At 42.2% G+C, this 19,899-nt stretch overlaps 1 protein-coding gene across 2 annotated transcripts; it reads left to right on the top strand.

The window, feature by feature from the left end:
• The first annotated feature begins 1,351 nt into the window (after positions 1 to 1,351).
• Positions 1,352 to 13,988, top strand: LOC130851483 (homeobox protein SIX4). 2 transcript variants are annotated; one of them, XM_057731874.1, is made up of 4 exons: positions 1,352 to 1,397; positions 1,607 to 2,463; positions 5,194 to 5,882; positions 9,616 to 11,106. In XM_057731874.1, exons 1-4 carry the CDS (start codon positions 1,395 to 1,397, stop codon positions 10,410 to 10,412), a joined length of 2,346 nt encoding a protein of 781 aa, XP_057587857.1. In that variant the 5' UTR covers positions 1,352 to 1,394; the 3' UTR covers positions 10,413 to 11,106. The 2 variants fall into 2 exon arrangements, with proteins under 2 accessions (XP_057587857.1, XP_057587856.1); XM_057731873.1 differs by lacking the exon at positions 1,352 to 1,397 and having other exon boundaries at positions 1,515 to 2,463; positions 9,616 to 13,988.
• The last annotated feature ends 5,911 nt before the right edge of the window (positions 13,989 to 19,899 follow it).

Genomic DNA, 19,899 nt, shown 5'->3' with positions numbered 1-19,899 from the left:
GTGCTGGCTTCATTAGGGTAGTACAAAAGCAAATTAAGTCCAAACTCAAATGACATCTTGGTTGTTGACCAGCAATAAAAATACAGCCTGTCCACAAAAAGGAAAACCTCATCAAACTGATCACAATAGCAGATGACCTAAACAGCTGCTTTATAATATGCTGAAGTAAGCATTTATGGGTAATTGGGAAGCAGAAACAATACAAAGCCACCCAGAAGTAAAGGTTAGGATGATGTCATTAAAATGTTGGATTTCTGAGAACCAGTATCAGCAGGTAGAGCCAACTGACCCACAGTAATCAGAGAAACAGAGATGGGTTCATCCTTTTTTGAGTGAAGACCTCATGCAAATCATGAAGGAAAAAGACACAGCTGCAAAAAGCAGCAGACTCCACCCCCACAGGCACTTCACCTCAAACCAGACGGCAGTCTTCCATCTGTTTATACTGTGGAAATGGCTGCTGGCCCTGCATTGATCTCGTCCGAGACACCTGCACACAGAGGTGGTTTCTACCAGGAATATCATCTCCAAAAATCTATTCACATGCTTATATTAAAAACGTTCATACAGAAGCTTAAGTTTCCATACAGTTGTTATAATCCAAACGTTAGATCTCTTCCACCCTACTGACCCAGGATAAACATACGGTAAAACATTCTATATGCTAGGTTGTATCACGTTCAACTTCATTGGGTTGCCAGCCCTCCCAATGTGACTTAAGGTTAAACACATTTTTTTGAAGGCTTCTTGTTTTTGTGTTCTCAGTGGGCTATTTATACCGTTTTCAAGCATTCCCTCCACACCCCTTTGGAATTTTAATTTACTGTGAATGCTTCCCCCTCAGAGCATTCCCTAGTGCCATTTTATTCTTGACCCTTTAAAATACAAAATCCTTAATAAAAGGGGGGTGAGAGCAGTAGAGAGACACCAGGGAAGCTTCTGAATTGTCCTGTGAATTTCTGTCATCTAGATGTGGAGGGTGGTCTCTTTGTTAAGAGTTTAGCACCCGGACCTTAAGGCCACACGATTAATATTCCCACTGGAATCGTAGGGGCTCTCTTTGAAAGAGTCTGCTGTCCAGTTTTCAGGCCACAGTAGGCATGTTCCCGCCCAGGAACAGGGCCTGTAAAGAATGTCGGCGTTCCCCTTCAGGTATAGGTGCCTGGGGGTCAGGGGAGAGGGGACGGCAAGGGGTGGAGTGGGAGGCGGGTGATCGACAGGGATAGAAACGGTGTCTCCTCCTCCCTCTGAATGTGAAATAGCCAATGAGGTGGCGCGGCCGCGCCGGCCCGGCCGCCAGTGCCATATAGTATGCAGCAACCCGAGGAGTCACGTTGGGGGAACGGCAGAAAGCAGCTATCCTTTTACACTACTTTGCTCTAGCAGCTATCTTAATGGTGACTGCGTGGCCGGGGGGAAACCTGATCGGCCAGATCCAGCCGAAACCGGGAGGGAGGGAGTGGGCTTTCCGGAGGGGGGGAGGGGGGAGGGACACGAAGAAGGAGGAGTAAGAGAGGGGAAAAGAAAGAGGAAAAGAGTGCGAGGGAGTGAGGGAGGGAGGAAAATAAACAACAAAAAAATGTCCTCTTCCTCCCCCACCGGGCAGATTGCAAGTGCGGCGGACATCAAGCAGGAGAATGGGATGGAAAGCGCCTCGGAAGGGCAGGAGGCGCCCCGAGAAGTGGCGGGGGGCGCGGCGGCAGGGCTGAGCCTCCCGGCTCCAGCCCCTTTCCCCCTGGAGCCGGGGGACGCCGGGGCCGCCGCCGCCGCCAGGGTGAGCGGAGAGGAAGGGGCAGTGGCTGCAGTGGCGGCGGCGGCCGGAGTGGCGGCGGATCAGGTACAACTCCACTCGGAACTTCTGGGCAGGCACCACCACGCCGCGGCCGCCGCCGCCGCCGCCGCCGCGCAGACCCCACTGGCGTTCTCGCCCGACCATGTCGCCTGCGTGTGCGAGGCGCTGCAGCAGGGGGGCAACCTGGACCGCCTGGCCCGGTTCCTGTGGTCCCTGCCCCAGAGTGACCTGCTACGTGGCAACGAGAGCCTGCTGAAGGCGCGGGCGCTGGTGGCCTTCCACCAGGGCATCTACCCTGAGCTCTACAGCATCCTCGAGAGCCACAGCTTCGAGTCGGCCAACCACCCGCTGCTGCAGCAGCTCTGGTACAAGGCGCGCTACACCGAGGCCGAGCGAGCCCGCGGCCGGCCGCTGGGCGCCGTGGACAAGTACCGGCTGCGCAGGAAATTCCCCCTGCCCCGCACCATCTGGGACGGCGAGGAGACGGTGTATTGTTTCAAGGAGAAATCGCGCAACGCACTCAAGGAGCTCTACAAGCAGAATCGCTACCCTTCGCCCGCCGAGAAGCGGCACCTGGCCAAGATCACCGGCCTCTCCCTCACCCAGGTCAGCAACTGGTTCAAGAACCGCCGGCAGCGCGATCGGAACCCCTCGGAGACCCAGTCCAAAAGGTGAGCGCCAACTTTCCTCCTCCTCCCCCTTTCTCTCCCCCCACCCCCTTCCCAGCTTTCTTTTCCTCCAAGTGCTCGCAAACATGGCGCTTACCTTCCCCACCAGCCTGGTCCGGTTGCCCACCTCTCCCCGCCCCCCACCTCTCTCCCCGGCCGCGGGGTGGGGGGGGAGGGGGGCAGCCGTAGCGAGGGGCGGGGGAACCGCGCTCCGTACCCTCCCCCACCTCCCCCCAGAAGTTTCTGGTCGCCCGCCGAGGTCTCAGTCCCCGCCCCCACCTCGGCTGGTCACTGCTGCCGGGTTTCCCACCCCCATCCCGCTGGCTTTGAAGTTGCCACTCTCGCCCCGGTTCTGGCCGGGCGAAGGAGCGCGTGCGGCCGCCGCAAAGGCAGTTCTCGCTGCCGCCCGAGGCCCGCGGAGGTGGCCGGCGCCCGCCGGGGTCTGCACCTCCACGGGGTCACGCCGGCTCGGCGCGCGCACGCGCTCCGGGACCCCCAGGGTTCAGCTGCCCCGCGCCGGCGCTGGAGGTGGCCGTGGCCGCTCTGGAAGGAGGAGAAACCTGGGGGGGGGGGAGGGGCTGGCGGCGCAGAAGGGGGTCTGGGGACGTCGAGGTTTTATGTGACAGAGTTAATCATTCACCCTGCCCGCCCTGGTTCCCTTCGCGGCCGCGGCAGCCGTGGGGTGTTGGTGCGGCTCGGCTCTGCGGTGTTTTGAAACCTGATTCCGAACTCCTTCGGGTCGGATTTCAGCGCTGCGGGGGTGATGGGGCTAGAGGGCTGCCTTCTGGGCCCCCGAACTCTGCGTGGCTCCCTCCTGGTATGGTGATTGGGGGTGGGGGCAGGCTGGCACCAGGAGGACGCAAGGAAAGAGTGGGGGCGCTACCCCCTCCGCACCTCTTTGAGCGCCCACCCTGGCGGGTTTGAACTTTTTGACTGCCAGGTATTTTTTCCCAACTGGTAGAAAATACCGAGTTTTCTGCCTCTTTTGTATGTTCTCCTGAGTCAGACACCTGGTCTGTGTCTCTGTGTATATTGTTGGACAAAGTAAAGAGAAGGTCGCCTAAAGGGATGGTGTCGCCGGCCCCGCGGGGCTGAGAGAGGAAGCTCGAAGGTTCTGCTCAGGGGAGGAACCTGGGAGCCGGGGAACCCGCCGCGGCGGGAAGAAGGTGATCACCCGTCGCGGGCTCTCCTGTCCTGCGCTCCCGCGGGGGCCCGAGCACCGGCTCCGGCGTTTCTCGCCCAAGGCAGGAGGAAGGCTCTGTGCCCGAGCCCGGCCTCGCGGTAACCAAAACAAAATGCTCACTGCGACCTGCGTGCATCTCTCTGCAGACTTGTAGGGCGACCCAGAGGAGGCGCCTTGGTAACTCCTTGCCACCTGCCCCCGCGCCTACTTGAGGCAGCGGATCCTGTCGCCGACGGAATCCGCGGGGCAGGGGGTAGGAGGTGGGGAGCGGGCGCGGTGGCAGGCCAGCTGCCCCGGAGCCTCCACTCCCCGGCCGGGCGCGTTCCACGGGTCTCCCCAGCCACACTCAGTCTGCTTCGCCATCTCCCTGCCCCCCCCCACTCCACACCCCCGCCCCCGGCCCAGTTGCCTGGTTGAGGCCCCTCTCCGGATCTGCCTCCCACCCGCACCCCCGGTGAGTCACCCTCGCAGACGGCGACGGCGGCTCAGCCTCAGCTCGTAAATCAAAGCGCTTTCTGCGCTCCTGGCCCCGCAGCCCAAAGCCCGAGTAATCCCCTCCCCTCTGCATGAAAGCGAACCGACCGCCGGGCACTGCAGGGATGTCGGATCTTATGCTGGGCCAAGTCCCGCCTGCTCCACACTGCCTCTGTCCTGCCCCCGCCTTTCTCCCCCCGCCCAGCCTCAGACCAAATGGGAAACACCCACCACTACCCCTCCCTGGATTTGGTATTACCCCCCAAATCGGAGAGCCGAGGAACACAGTCTGGTCTGGAACAGAAGGACTGAGGGTGCTGGGGAAGGAGTCTGATAGGTACGAGGCCACTGAGTGACCCACACCCGTTCCCTCCCACCTCACCAGGGCACTGGATGGTGTTTGTTAAATAGGCCCCTATGACTTCCTTTGGATTCAAAGGCGACTGCATATAACAATTCTTGGGTTGAAAGTGCCTTTCCTACAACAAGGACAGCCACTTTTTGAATGAGACAGTTGTCAGTTTGGTGGAGTAGAAGTTTGGGAGCAGGTGAGAAAATGATCTCTTGTTAACTAGCTGGCAAACAAAACAGAATACTTCCTACCTCCTGCTCCTTTGACAGTTTCATTTACCTCCCAAATCACACTAATCGGAATTGGTTTGAGGGGAAGTGAAAGAGTTCCTAAACAGAAATGACTGACACCCCTTTAATGAGTTTTTTAATATGGTTATAGGTAGCAGCATATTTTACAGTAAGAAATAATTTTAATGCTGTAAAAGAACGTGCATACAATTCTCCTGTAAGTTCTATTAGCTGAATTTATATCTTTCAGACCTCTGGCCTTTGAATTTATTATTAGTAAAGGTTATTGAGATATGAGAGTTCCTCTTCCCAGATGCCCTGGTCAGAATCAGCTGAAAGAACTTATAGCTAAAACAAGACTAAAAGATTTCCTGCTGTGCTTTCCTTAGACACTGCCTTTAATGCAGTTAGAGGCTGGTTGTCCAAACAATTGGCACTATGTAGATTCTCATGCCCCTGATTTTCTGAATGTCTTGATTTCCTCCTCTATACAGTGAGTCAGATGGCAATCCTAGCACTGAAGATGAATCCAGCAAGGGTCATGAAGATTTGTCTCCTCATCCACTCTCTGGTTCATCCGATGCTGTCACCAACCTCAGCCTTTCCAGTCACATGGAGCCAGTATACATGCAACAAATTGGAAATGCTAAAATATCATTAAGCTCTTCTGGAGTTTTGTTGAATGGAAGTTTGGTACCTGCAAGTACTTCACCTGTCTTCCTTAATGGTAATTCTTTCATTCAGGGACCCAATGGAGTTATTCTTAATGGATTAAGTGTGGGAAATACACAGACAGTGTCATTGAACCCACCCAAAATGGCATCAAACATTGTGAGCAATGGTATATCCATGACTGACATACTGGGATCTACCTCCCAGGATGTGAAGGAATTCAAAGTTCTCCAGAGTTCTTCAGCTAACTCAGCAGCCACCACCTCCTACAGCTCCAGTGCTCCTGTGTCATTCCCAGGCCTGATACCCAGCACTGAGGTGAAAAGAGAAGGTATTCAAACAGTGGCTTCCCAGGATGGAGGCTCTGTAGTGACTTTTACCACACCAGTGCAAATTAACCAGTATGGCATCGTCCAGATCCCCAATTCCGGAGCAAACAGCCAGTTCCTTAATGGGAGCATTGGATTCTCTCCACTGCAGCTGCCTCCTGTTTCAGTGGCAGCTTCACAAGGTAAAAGTCTCATTCGGTACCATAATGCACCAGTGAATGTTTTAGCCAGCTGCTGTAAATGACGCATTTGGTGAGAGCTATAAATTGCTGTTACTGGTACCTTACTGGCTGCCACAGCTGTACAATAGCCTTGATTTGTTTCTCCTTCTTCACAGTATCCATGTAATATCCAGCATGCTTGGTTCCCTGGCATCATGGGGTGGGCTTTTTTTTAATATATAAATTTACTTATTTATATATTTATTTATTTAATTGGCTGTGTTGGGTCTTCGTTGCTGCACACGGGCTTTCTCTAGTAGCGGCGAACGGCAGCTACTCTTCGTTGTGGTGTGTGGGCTTCTCATTGCGGTGGCCTCTATTCTTGCAGAGCACGGGCTCTAGGCTCATGGGCTTCAGTAATTGCAGCACATGGGCTCAATAGTTGTGGTTCATAGGCTCTAGAGCGCAGGCTCAGTAGTTGTGGCGCACGGGCTTAGTTGCTCCACAGCATGTGGTATCTTCCTGAGGCAGGAATCGAACCAGTGTCCCCTGCATTGGCAGGTGGATTCTTACCCACTGCACCACCTAGGAAGTCCTGGGGGTGGGCTTTTATTTTCCCAACAACTGAATGGAAAAATAGTTCACAGCAAGTCCTGCCAGTTCTATGATTATAGAAATATGCTAAGTCAATTGGTGCTTACAAAACAACCCATTGCTTGACATTTTAAGATTAAAAATTAATGATAATGCTAGAACACAAAATGAGTCAAGCAGTTGGTAAGAATGTGTACATTTCACCTAAGCATTATTTATTTGACCAAAAGGTGTTTTAGAAGAGCGAACTAAAAAGACTGGGTCATTTGTGTTTGATTCATGTTCCTCCTATAAGTAAGACTAACAGGCCTAAAGGAAAAACAGAGGAGTATGTGGTTGTCTGTTGCTGTGCATGTATACTTGCCCTCTAAATGTGTGGGTTTATTTATGGAGGCAACTGTTAGCCTTAAAAATATGTTTGTGCCTTAAGGCATCTGCTAAAGAAAGCGCTGATCTGAAATTTGGGAAACTTGAGGCTGATATGCCAGTTCTTCAGTGACTTTAAGCAAATCTTGGATGGCTGTGTGTTGTTGTTTCTCTATAGAAACAGGGATGGTTAGAATGGCAGTGGAGGTTGCAGAGCTCCTTGAATTCAGGAGTGGGAGATGTTAGTGCATATTTGCCTTCCTGGAAGCAAATCTGGATGTCCAAATTTTTACCAAAGCAAAATAAGTAACTATTTGCCTTAAGAATCAGGTTCCTGTAAAATGGTTGTTTTTTGGTTTTTTTTTAAATGGATTTGTGCACAACTCTTATTTCCACAGCTATGGTCTACTTTAGTTTGAGGCATTAACAGAAAAATTGTTGCACAGGAAATTCCATTCTGTTCATTTGTTTCTCTTTAGGTAAATGGTAGTATAGTAACACACAACAGTTATGCAGCATGCTCTTTATTTCTTCATTCTTCCAGGCTATGGAAAGGATTAAGCTAAGTCACTATCCAACACAGGGCAGAAATAGGAAAACCACAGGGAAAGCCAAAGTGCTTGGTTTTATAATACTTTAATGTGGCTCTAACCCTTGTTCTCTCTTTAGGAAATTTCCAAGTAGTAGGTAACATTTTAAAGACAACAAATTTGAGTAAAAAGCATAGTATGTACATTGGAGGAGGAGAAAAGCAGGAATACTTCTCACACATAATCTAAAAAAGTGCTACCATAGAAAACTATTACAAACTAATAGCTAATTCTTAAAATGGGACATTTAATATGAATAAGAACAGCATTTTCGATTAAAATAGCTAAGATCAAATGACAGAGCTGTCAATCCTAAGACGTGCCTGGGTGAGTTGAAGACATAAGTTTAACCAGATGGGTCCAGGAAACAACGTTCCCTTAGAGTAATTGTGTACTGCATTTCTCAGTAAAGCATTTGGGGATTCAGCCTTTCTCAAATAGATACTAGCCTCTCTTAAAAATGGCTAGACAAAGTAGATCATCTTTCTATAGTTGAAATTTATATAGAAAAGCAGAATCTCTACATCTTTTACTTTAAAATCTGAGAAGATAGGGGTTTTTTTTTTCAGCATCATAAAGTTATACTTGTACCTATATCACTTCTCAAATGGATTTTTTAAACTGATTTTGAAATTATTGTGCAATTTATAATTCATTTGCAGCTATCCTTAAATATCAAGTTTTACATCACATCTGCTTTTCCCCCTTCATTTATGTATTTTATGATATCTACACATTCAGAAATATTTTATTTATATTCAATGGCAGTTTGAGAAAATGTCACACTATTATGTTATATATGGCCCTATCAGAAAATAATGAATCATTTTGTTCACATATACAATGGCCAACAATTTCACATATACACAACAAAGTAACCATCTATTTCAGATGTCTTTTGCTACAGTTTAGTAGTCAAAAAGAATTTTACAGCCTTTTTCATTTGCTTGATCTGGAACAAAGATTTATGTTAGAAAAGAGCTCAAACATACATAGAAATGTTTTTCTTAAGTTCAAATAAAGTGTTTTTATTTTTTATTTGTTTAAAGACATTCCTTTGTATTTAGGGTACTTAAAAATGTTTGGAAGACACATAAACAGCCCTATGACATACATTTATTAATATAGGTGACAACATAATCAAAATTATTCTAATAATTCAAGGAGGGAAATGTTTTAGGTGAATTAGCTGTTTTCTCAAAATAATGAAGAGTTTACTGAACATCTAATTCAAGATCAGGGTAAACATCCTATTTGAATGATTCTGTCACAAAACTCCCCCATGTCCACCTTTCCTTTAATGGCAAGATAATTGCCATTATTTCACTGTGCCTAGGAAAAGACTCAGAAGGAAAAGGGTTTTATTTGATGGTGTGAGTTGGGGGGAGGGTCTAATTCATCTGCATTGTCTGAGTTAGCTGATTTGAACATCTCAGTTTTCTACTTACATTTCTTTTTCTACTTCTGTTCTCTATAGAACATTATAATGAGAATCTCAAATGATACAGACCTTTTATAGAAGCATTAGCTCTAGTTCTGTTAATCTATATTTTAAAAAGCACATTTCATTCTTATCCTTAATTCTTCCTATTACTACAACACTGAAAATTCAGAACTAGCACAACAAAAGGAAAAAAAAAACCTATTGAATGTTTTGTTGACTTGACATTACTTTATGGTTAGTTTGGGGAAAGTTTGCAACTTGTCTGTACAGGTTTATGTGGTTAACTTTAAGCCCCAGGGTAGCTCATTTATGTGGTATTTTCTACATTTCCATTTATATTTTATGTCAGTTACTGAGCTTGTCCTGAACGAAGACATTCTGTTTTGCATTTGTGTTTTCTAGTTCTAACTGGCAGAGCTAGCAATAGCTATCACCTAACGGAGAGATACCGAGTTTTAGTAATACTGAACCGGAAACTTGACTGAAATTAGCACTTAGAAAGATTTTCTTTTCACATTCGATTTCTAAGCCAGTAGTTCACGCTCCCGCTTCGTCACCAGAATTATTTAAGGAGTTAAAAATACACCTTTTCTGGGACTTACTGAGTCAGATTCTCAGGAGCCGAGCCTGGGAATCTGTAGTTTTTTTTAAGTGCTCAAGGTGATTCTATGGAACCTGAGAAAAATCATGTGTGTAAAAAATAACTTTTTTCTTTCCTTATCAGTTCCATCAATGATAATCTGTACTTTATTTTTTTTAGGTAACATTTCAGTAAATTCAAGCACTTCAGATGGGAGCACATTTACAAGTGAGTCTGCCACAGTCCAGCAAGGAAAGGTTTTCTTGAGCTCTCTTGCTCCCAGTGCAGTGGTATACACTGTTCCTAATTCAGGCCAGACTATAGGATCTGTTAAACAGGAGGGCGTGGAGAGGAGCCTGGTGTTTTCTCAGTTGATGCCTGTAAATCAGAATGCACAAGTAAATGCAAACCTATCTTCTGAAAGTATCTCTGAAAGTGGCCTCCACCCACTGTCCTCCTCATTAGTTAATGTATCCTCAACTCACAATTTTTCCCTGACTCCCCCTACCCTACTAAATCCCACTGAGCTAAACCCTGACGTTGCTGATAGCCAGCCAATATCTGCACCTGTGGCAAGCAAATCTACTGTGACATCTGTCAGCAACACTAACTATGCAACTCTTCAGAACTGCTCCCTTATTACTAGTCAAGATCTATTATCAGTACCCATGACCCAGGCTGCCCTTGGGGAAATAGTTCCCACAGCTGAAGACCAGGTGGGTCACCCCTCCCCCACAGTACACCAGGATTTTGTCAGAGAACATCATTTGGTTATGCAATCAGTAGCTAACATAAAAGAGAATTTCTTAACAAATTCAGAGAGCAAAGCAACAAGCAACTTAATGATGCTGGACTCCAAATCCAAGTATGTCCTAGAGGGCATGGTTGAGACTGTTTGTGAAGACCTGGAAACAGACAAAAAAGAGCTTGCCAAGCTCCAGACTGTCCAATTGGATGAAGATATGCAAGACTTGTAAACTTAATTTCCTTTTTTTTTTCTCCCTGGCATCAGCAGGCAAATCTTTTCATGAAGACCAGAGGACATACAGTGTTTTCCCATTTAAAGGGAAACATTAGTTTTGCAAGTAAATGCATTCGAGAGACTTTGGATTGATCTGCATGAAGATCACAGTTAAATACGCAGGAGTAGAACAGCATTACTGCAGCCTTTTTGTTCACATGTGTTCTCTTTTAAATGGTTGGAGACAGAGGAACAAGATGAATATATCAAGAAGTAAAAGTGTATCATTTGGTTGACTTAATATAATTCTAAGGTCAAATGGAACTTGATAGTTTTCTAAATTAAAAATGTATACACAAAAGGTAGAAAATTGAATATCGCTACAGAGCATTAGAAACAATACAATTCTTTTTGTTTACTTTTCCTTCACGGGCATTGGTTAGATTAAGAAGCATAAATGGTACTCCACACTATTCTAAAGGTATATTTTTTAATATATGCATTTTTGTTTTCCAGCATTTTTGTGAAAGTCTTTGTCTGTCTCTATACATTTCCAAATGTGATTGCTAATAGTTCAGTATAGCTGAGAAAGTTCGCAACTCCACTAAAAACTCTGAAACATACTTCAGTATGAGTGTAAATATATTAGTCCTATAAGCAAGGATTTGGGTAATGACAGTGAATTTTATTTATGCTGTATATGTTTCTCTTCAGACACTATGAACTGAAAAATGTTTTCGTACTGTTTAATTTATTTTTATTGTTTGAACAGGAAGTGAACAGTTATTTCCAACAAAGTTTTACTTTTTGTAGGATTTTAAAAGTAATGATTTTTATCAGGAGTCTATTAGGGCCAATATTAATAACACTGAAACAGGAAATAACTCACAATATTGGAATTTTGGTACTTTTTTTCACATCCTTGTTCTTTATTTAGCAACTCTCTGATTCATTTAAATATATTTTCTATAGAATTCTATGTGCCTTTTTACCTTGTGGCCTTTTTATTATTCTTACTAAGGTACAGAAGTGTCAACAGAAGCACTGATGACTCTTTTCTACTATCCAACAGGGTTAATTTCACAGAATTGCTTTAAATCGGAAGAACTTAAGTTTCACTTATTATAGTTAATGTTTTTGATGCAAGTGGTTGAACAACTAATTATTGTTGATACTTTTTGTTATAATAAAAGTAACAGTTATAGACTACCATGTAAAACCAATTCTGGAGACTAGGAAAACAAGCATTTTAAAGTAAAGAAAGAATATGTAACTTCTATTGAGCAGAATTATGTCCTGTTGAAACTTAGTTCTAAATGTTTTGACTCAGTTGTTACATTATGACATATGACTGATGTTTGCACTATATTATCATGTCTTCTTTAAAAGTAAATTTTTCAAGGTTTCTGTAAGAAGCTTGTTTGATAATCTTGTGAGCTATAGTTACAGTTTTTATCAGGACTCTGAACAGAAGATGTAATAATACAAATACGTTTATGTAATGAGTAAAGTCTCTGGTCTCTGAAAAACAAGAAAAGTGAGAAAATGATCTCTTCACAGGTGATGGAAAGTTGTTGAACATGAAGATGTCACCACATCTCGCTCTCTTTAAAAATCAGAACAAAGGGTCCACTCTAGATCTCTACATGCCCATCAGCCTGGCATGTTGAATCAGGGCCACAGAGGATTTAACTTTTGTTGTTATTGCAAATGGAACTTGCAGGCATAGATGAAGAGCCCTTTGAAGAATTCCTCCCCCATAACTTTTTTTCTCCACCATCATTTTGATAAAGAACTTAGATCCCATTTTTTTGTGGAATTAGTGAATGTTCCTAAACTGCTGAAATTCATGTTTTTTGTTTTGTTTTACAATGTCAGGTGTTTTAGAGTTCTCTGCCACTCCACCACTACTTATACAGCTTGTTTGTTTCTTTGGGTGTATGCTGATCATGTTACTGAGATTAATTACATGGTTCTATAGTGTAGTTTACATGAAAATGATGTTTTCCACTTGATTGCTGCGAATATCAAGAGTTTGTTAATTATTTTTAAATACCCATCCAATAAGAAAGATGGGAAGGTTTAAAAAGTTATATATGTTATATATATATATAACTGGAAAAGTTTTATATGTCTTCCAAAAATATAAGCCTCTCTTTTATTCACAGTTCTTCCTCTTTCCTTCCTTAAGAAAGAAAAAAGATAGCACAAAACTTAAGACTTACTTAGGAAACCTCTTCATACTCCAACATGATGTAATTATACCCCTATAATTACTCCAGGTAGCTATACAATATACCAGGTAAGAATCAATGCACATTATAAAGAACTTATTGTTCTTTTCTGTTCTTTCAGTAAAATAAGGGCCAGTTGGTATGTAGCCCATATATATGTGAATGAAATAAGATAAACCCCATGATCTCCTTGCACAGAATTGCAAATTTTTTTTTTGCAATACCAAGGGCCAGACTCAGAACCCTTGGGAGAATTTCTCTCTTACATAAACCAATGCTTGAAGATGCTGCAAATGACCCTTTAATGGTCCCCAAAGAGGAATCAGAATAGGGATAAATAACTCTCCTTGCAAACCCCAACCCCTGCTGCTGGCTGTGGGATTTTTGGTGTGAGCCTATCTATGCACTCTGTCAGCCAGAATTTGGCATAATAATTTAGTTAGCTCTTAGTTACATCACTAAAGGACAGTCTGTTGTTTAAAGAGAAGGTGCATTTGTTCCTCAGTCAAGAGCACCTGTGCTGTACTGCTTTATAGCTCACATATATTCATAGTAATGAAAAGACTGAATTATACACATTTCAGTGCCTTTCTTGTGTTATGAAAGGCAGGTAGGTGTTATAGCCATAGATAAAATTTGTAGTTGAATTGCACACTGACCTTAAATCTCCCTGTGTATGCCCTTGTGTCTTGCATGTTGAAAGCTGGATAATTGGGTAGCTATGGCAGCCTGCTCTACTACATGTTAGACAAGTGTGCATTAGTACATAACCAGAAGTTCTTCATTCTTTAAGATGTTTCTGACAGATCATCTCATAAAAATATAAATAATTCAGGAAAACTGGGGGGAAAAGAATTACATTTTATAGAAGATGTTTCAAAGTCTTCCTAGAACTTAGATAATAGAGCCTAACAGTTATTTTGTATCTAATTGATACATTTCATGTTAATTTCTTATTTCCATCATACATTTTATTAATCAGAATTATATAGCATGTGACTCTTGGCTTTCAGGGTTCTCAAAAAGTTTTTATTCTTTTGTTGCATGTACTGTATGGTTAGAGGCAACCAGTTACATACTCAATATGGTTTTACTGTGCCTTACAAAAAGAAAATCTATACGGAATGTATATCATGGGGTGGGGTAACAGAGTCTTTACTGCACTGTTAGGTGATGGCACACAGAGCATGTCCCAGAACATTCTGTGCTTAATTACCCAACCAAAGAGATCTAAAGTATGTATGTTGTACTGTAATAGGGGTTTATGCCTGGACAATTAAGTGTTTTATTTGTTTTCTGAAATGATGTGAACTTATTTTTCTAAACACTATGCTAAATAAACTTTATATTTATACATACCTTACGTTGAGAAAGTTATTTATCCCTGGGAAAGCGGAGAAAAGAAAAAAATCCACAAACATTTCATACGCTGGCAAATATAAGGATAAGAGGAGTCATTCTGGGAAAATAATCTCTGTTGATCTTTATACAGAATTACCTAATTCACTTAATTGTACTGCATACTCAGAGCTAAATGATTAGAATTCATCCTCAGGTTAAAGGAAAGAAATGTGTCTTATTCATCTGGGTGTCCCAAAATCTGAATCTGATACCCTGTAGGTTTTAATGGAATTAAATTGAAAGTTCCAAGGACCTTTCCATTCCCAACCTTACTAAAAGAGCTCAGTATTACCCCATCTTTAAAGCACTTCCATTAGCCAAAGTCTGGTTATGCCACAGTTAGGTCCACCAGTGGTTTGGCTTAAAACTGTGAACAGAACTACATTACTGAGTGTGTAGAAGAGCCAGCCTTGGTACAGTTTGGTCCTCATGTTAAAATTACATGACATTTGATTTTGTATGCCTCCCACACTGAAATAGAGAGGAACTAGATAATAAAGTAGATTGGGACCAACTGTGCAATTCTATTACAAAACTAAAGTCATCAAATTAATTTCAGGTATCATGTCTAGAGTTTTTAATAATCTTGTCATTCAGTTCATTTATTTACAAATTTTCTGTGTGGTTAAACCAGTAAAAGTGAATAGTGTCTCAGTAAGTGAGTACAGTATAGGGTCAGAGTATTATGGAGTGATTATATTTTACAGTATCTTAACCAAACATTTTTAAAACATTTGACAAGGTTACTGATCTACTTCAAACTTTTTTTTAGCAACAAAATTAATTTTTTAACTTTATTTTATATCGTAGTATAGTTGATTGAAATGTGTTACTTCAAACATTTTTGTAGCTCCTTGAAACTAGCAGATTAAAACCCCTCAGTGGGAATTCAAGACGTTCAGCTAGGGACTTCCTAGATGGCACAGTGGTTAGGAATTTGCCTGCCAATGCAGGGGACATGGGTTCGATCCCTGCTTCAGGAGGATCCCACATGCCACAGAGCAGCTAAGCCTGTGCGCCACAACTATTGAGCCTGTGCTCTAGAGCTGTGAGCCACAACTATTGAGCCTGTGTGCTGCAGCTACTGAAACTCATGCACCTAGAGCCTGTGCTCTGCAACAAGAGAAGCCACCACAGTGAGAAGCCCGCACACCACAACAAAGACTAGCCCCCACTCACCACAACTAGAGAAAGCCTGTGCACAGCAACAAAAGACCCAACTCAGCCAATAAATAAATAAATTTATTAAAAACAAAAAAGACCTTCAGCTATATGATTCCATCCCACCTTTCCAGTTTCCCTTAAAAATAATAAATGTGGAAATTTACCTTTGTACCTCACCATTTCCAATACAGTAGATAGTAAATAAAATACGTTCAGATAATGGTCAATGCTATAAAGTCAGTAACAGTGACAGAATTGAGAATGGGGAAAGGGTAGAGGTGGGGACATACATTAGATTGGTCAAGGAAGGTCTCTGAGGAAGTAACATTTCAGAAGAGAAATTTGAACGGTGCAAGGGGCCCAGCCTGCAAGACCTAGAAAAGAGCATTCCAGCCATAGGGAACAGCAAGTACAAAGACCCTGAGGGAGGAGCACAGTGGCTGGATCACAGTGTTATACACTCCAGGGGTCATGTGCCAAACCATTTGGATTTGATTCTGAGAAGCAAGGAACAATAAAACATGACTTCCACTTTAAAATATCGCCAGCCTTGGGAGATTGGAATTGCCGTATATACATTACTAATAAGAAAAAAATACATAAAATTGGACACTTTACATATATGCAGTTTATTGTATGTCGATGGTATCTCAATAAAACTTCTTAAAGAAAAAACAAAACAAACAAACAAACAAAAAAACAAAAATATCACCAGTCTGTTCTTTGGAGAATGTTGTGGGAGGCAAGAGGGAAGGCAGGCATTAGGAAACGAAGTCATGTTGTCCTAAGCCGTTGGACAGGAAACATATCAAGAGCTCTTGAAGCGTGTATGGCAGTTTGTCCACAAATGTTTCCAGAAGTCTGTGCTCTCTAAACCTTCTGTCTACACTGCCTCCTGCTATTAGCCAAAGCTGCCAGCTTCCTACTGTGATTGTCCCAGTCTGAACCTGTGCCCTGAACTCCAGACTGGTAGATCCAGTTCTCTAACGGATGTCTTCAGAATGTCCTAGTCACTTATGACTCTGTATATGAAAATTTAAACTATTATCTTTACTGTAAATCTGTTCCCCACTCTGTGTTCCTCATTCATCCATTGGCCAAATATAAAATCTGTGACTCACTCTGGAGTCTTCTCTCCCTTTCTTCCCACCGCCTCCACCAGATCACTACATCTATACATGTCTGCTCTTTTACTGTTTCTTGAATCAGTGCTTTCCCCTCCATTTTTAGGGTTACTATTATAGTTTAGGCACCTACCATTTCTTGACTGAATTATTGCAGCCTCTTCCTACTTGGCACCCAGAGTCTGGTCCTCATTCCAGGCTACATTCCAACTATATTCAGATAGAACTTTCAGAATTCAAGACTTATCCCAGCCTCACATTCCAGTTTGAAACCTTCAATGGCTCTTCATTGCTTGTAAAATACCATTTGAATTCCTTAATATACAAAGTCTCTAAGACCCAGGCCTTACCTCTCTGTATGGTCACATCTCTAGCCACATGAATCTGTTCCCCACAGGGCCAGGTTCTTTCTTACCTACCCAATCTCCCAGCGTTACTATATGTCATGTGCTCCAGGAAGCTCTGTCTCACCCTCATAAACAGAATAGTACATGGCTGATTCTGTGCTCAGACAGGAATTTATACCTTCCTTTCAAGTGGCACTTATCATATCACTGTAATTATGTGTTTTTCCTCTCAACACTTTCATCTTTTTTTCTCTGGCATTTACTGTAGCAGAGCACAGTATGCACTTAAAAAGTTATTTGTTGAATGAATAGTGACTCTAACAGTTAGTCAACCATTCCTTTAAATCATTTCACTTGCTTGAATTGGGGAACTTTATGGCTAAGCTGGTTAAAGTATTATCCCTATTTAGAGCACAAAAATACATCAATACATCTTGGGGTAGGGCCTAAGAGTGGTTCTATGAATCTTAAAGCATTAGTGGATGGTCTTCAGGGTGATTGTTTTCCTTACTGCTCCAAGGTTTTTTTCCACTTACTTTCAAATAGAGGCTGGGTTCCAGATGATACATGTTGGCTAAAGTTTGACAGACAATTGGGGGCATTAGCTAAAATGTACTCACTAAGCTTTTTTAGATAATGCTTTGAAATAGCGGTGATGTACAGAAAAGCTATTTATGTGCAGATATACTTTCTAAAAATATTATCTCTATGGATATATTCCTAATATTGTATTTGAACTGAGCAGATGTCTAGAGTCTACGAAGAATAGTAAACGGAATGTAGAGTTTAGGCATCAGGAAATCTAGATTCTAATTAGCCTTTAGATTTGGAAAATATCAACTCACCTCTATTTTTTCACATTGAAATGTGTGTGTTGGACATCATTCTATTTGAGATCCATGTAGTTATACGAAGAGAAAAAGAGTTAATAAAATGCACCCCTCCCCCCACCACCCCACAGGTTAAGAAGATCAAATCAATTACAGAGTGAAAGTACACTGTGACCTGCCAAGGACTACAAATGTAAGACAAAGTAATTGTTATTGAGTCAACAACCTGTGACCCCCTAGGACTATTTCGAGGTGTAGAGCTAGGTGAGGCAGGGCTGGGTTTGGACTCTTCCACCTTCTTCATCTGTATATACTTTGCTCCCTAATGGGTCTGCCCTTCCCTCAGGTATTGTCCTACCTTCCCAAGTTCCTTACGTGATCATTCTGGTGTGGATGGTTAACAGTTTAAGGTATGAAGAGCCCAACCTTCCACCCCTTGAGAATTTGCTTTTAAGGAAGACTTTTAAAGATGTAAATGAACCAAGCTATCATCATGGATGATATGTTGCATATTAATAAAATTAAGCAACGTGTTCCCGATTTCTAAGCACAGCAGACGTGTGTGTGTGTGTGTGTGTGTGTGTGTGTGTGTGTGTGTGTGTGTGTTTGGAGAATAGAAAGAGAAGGATGGATGAGTGCAGGAAAAGAAAATGTCACCCTTTCCTTTCTTAGTGTGCTTCACTTCCCTACTGGGTATCAAGGACCAGACAGTGGAATCTGAGCTGTTGGGTCCTGAGAAAACAATTAAGTGTAGTTTCCCCACACATATCTTATCCAGAGCCTGGACAACTACCTTCAAGAGGATTCCTGTGTTGAAAAGTCATTAGCTATAAGGAAATCATAAAAATTAGCCGTAGAAAAACAAGGGTTGTTCTGGGGTTTTTGTTTTGTTTTCTTTGCTTTTTAAGGGTGAGCTATGTAGGAAACGTGCCAAAGAGAAACCCAAAATATATATTTGGTTAAAATTAGGGAATATAATACATTTGTATTCATTTTTATTTATTTAATAAGTATATATTCTTACTGTGTTTTTTAACATATGGATGATATTGAATATATCCTAGTATAAATGTAATACTCATTGGCAAATTTATTTTATTAGCACTTAATGGGCATAAGGATGGATTAAATTCTGCCCCTGCATGAGTAATCATCAGGGATCTTAAAAGTGATCAAGAGATTGGCACAACATTTTAAATCAGCTATATTTCAATAAAAAAACAAAATTTTTTAAGTGATCAAGTATCCTATCCCGATCATCCCAGGTAGATTTTCCAAAATATCTCCAGTGAACACACACTAGTTCTAAGAATACATACAGTCTCACCGAATAAGAGTCTCTTACTTCTAGTTTCATTATGCAGTCATACTCTGATATCTTATCACATCTATGTCTTCCCAAGAATGAGCACAGATTTTTGAATCAAGTAGCAAACTGATAGTGTCAAAATACTGAGCTCACAGTATGAGTCAAGGTATATTAAAATAGAATTTGTGTTTTTTCAAGAAGGAATAAATTAGGCTAAGATTTGCCTTTAGTTATTTTATTTTTATTATCTTAAAGTTGTATTCATGTACTGCTATGCAATATTATACATATTAAAATTCACGAAATAAAAATTATACAAGTGTATAAAGATGAATAAGTACTTACTATTGTTTACATTCTCCAAGGAATATTCTTGGCCATCCCTTGGAGGAAATGTACCCTACTTTGGAGATGAGTGCTCCAAGCTAGTGTTTTCAAATTTTAATATGCATATTAATAGCTTGAAGGTCTTGTGTAGGTGTAGATTCTGATCCAATAGGTCTGGGGTGAGGTTTGAGATTCTGTTTGTCTAACAAGCTCCTAGGTGATGCTGATACTACTGGCCTGGGACCACACTTTAAGTAGTGAGGATTCATGCAGTAGCTTCTCTATTACTGACCTAAATCTCAATGCAAATTGAAGATTCAACTGGTCAGTGCAATGTGTAGATGGTGCAGGAGTCTGAAGATCATCAGACAGTAGTTATTTTAAATGGTGCATATTAACAATGTAAACTAAATGCATGAACCAGATTGAGTCCATGTGTAAAGTATCCAAGGTGAAAAACTATTAAACACTTTAAACCCGTTAGACACATTCTCCAACATAGTAGCCATTGAAATGCTAAATACGAAGTGATCCTCTCTTTTATCACAGCAGATCTCCACGGAGCCTACAAGAAAATTTTTTCTAAGTTATTACATGGCCTATGAATAAAACTGCCTTTCAATTTTTTTTCCTGTAATTCCAAATTTTTTCATTATTTCACACTGACAGACCACTTTTCAGTCTTTCTTAGCCAGGTTTCCCCATGAAAACTGTTAGATGTGTCTGTAAACCAAGATAATTTTTATAAAGAAAAGAAAACAGTTAAG

This window comes from Hippopotamus amphibius, chromosome 4, assembly GCF_030028045.1.
Source record: "Hippopotamus amphibius kiboko isolate mHipAmp2 chromosome 4, mHipAmp2.hap2, whole genome shotgun sequence".
NCBI lineage: Eukaryota > Metazoa > Chordata > Mammalia > Artiodactyla > Hippopotamidae > Hippopotamus > Hippopotamus amphibius.
Note: the sequence above shows the minus strand (reverse complement) of the source record. Positions and strands in the feature narration are given on the sequence as shown.

Bases quoted from the DNA above. Each gene is read 5' to 3' on its own strand.
- LOC130851483 (XM_057731873.1), top strand. From the start codon at position 1,580: ATGTCCTCTTCCTCCCCCACCGGGCAGATTGCAAGTGCGGCGGACATC. The intron at 2,464-5,193 runs GTGAGCGCCAAC...TCCTCTATACAG, and splicing joins TCGGAGACCCAGTCCAAAAG to TGAGTCAGATGGCAATCCTA. The intron at 5,883-9,615 runs GTAAAAGTCTCA...TATTTTTTTTAG, and splicing joins TTCAGTGGCAGCTTCACAAG to GTAACATTTCAGTAAATTCA.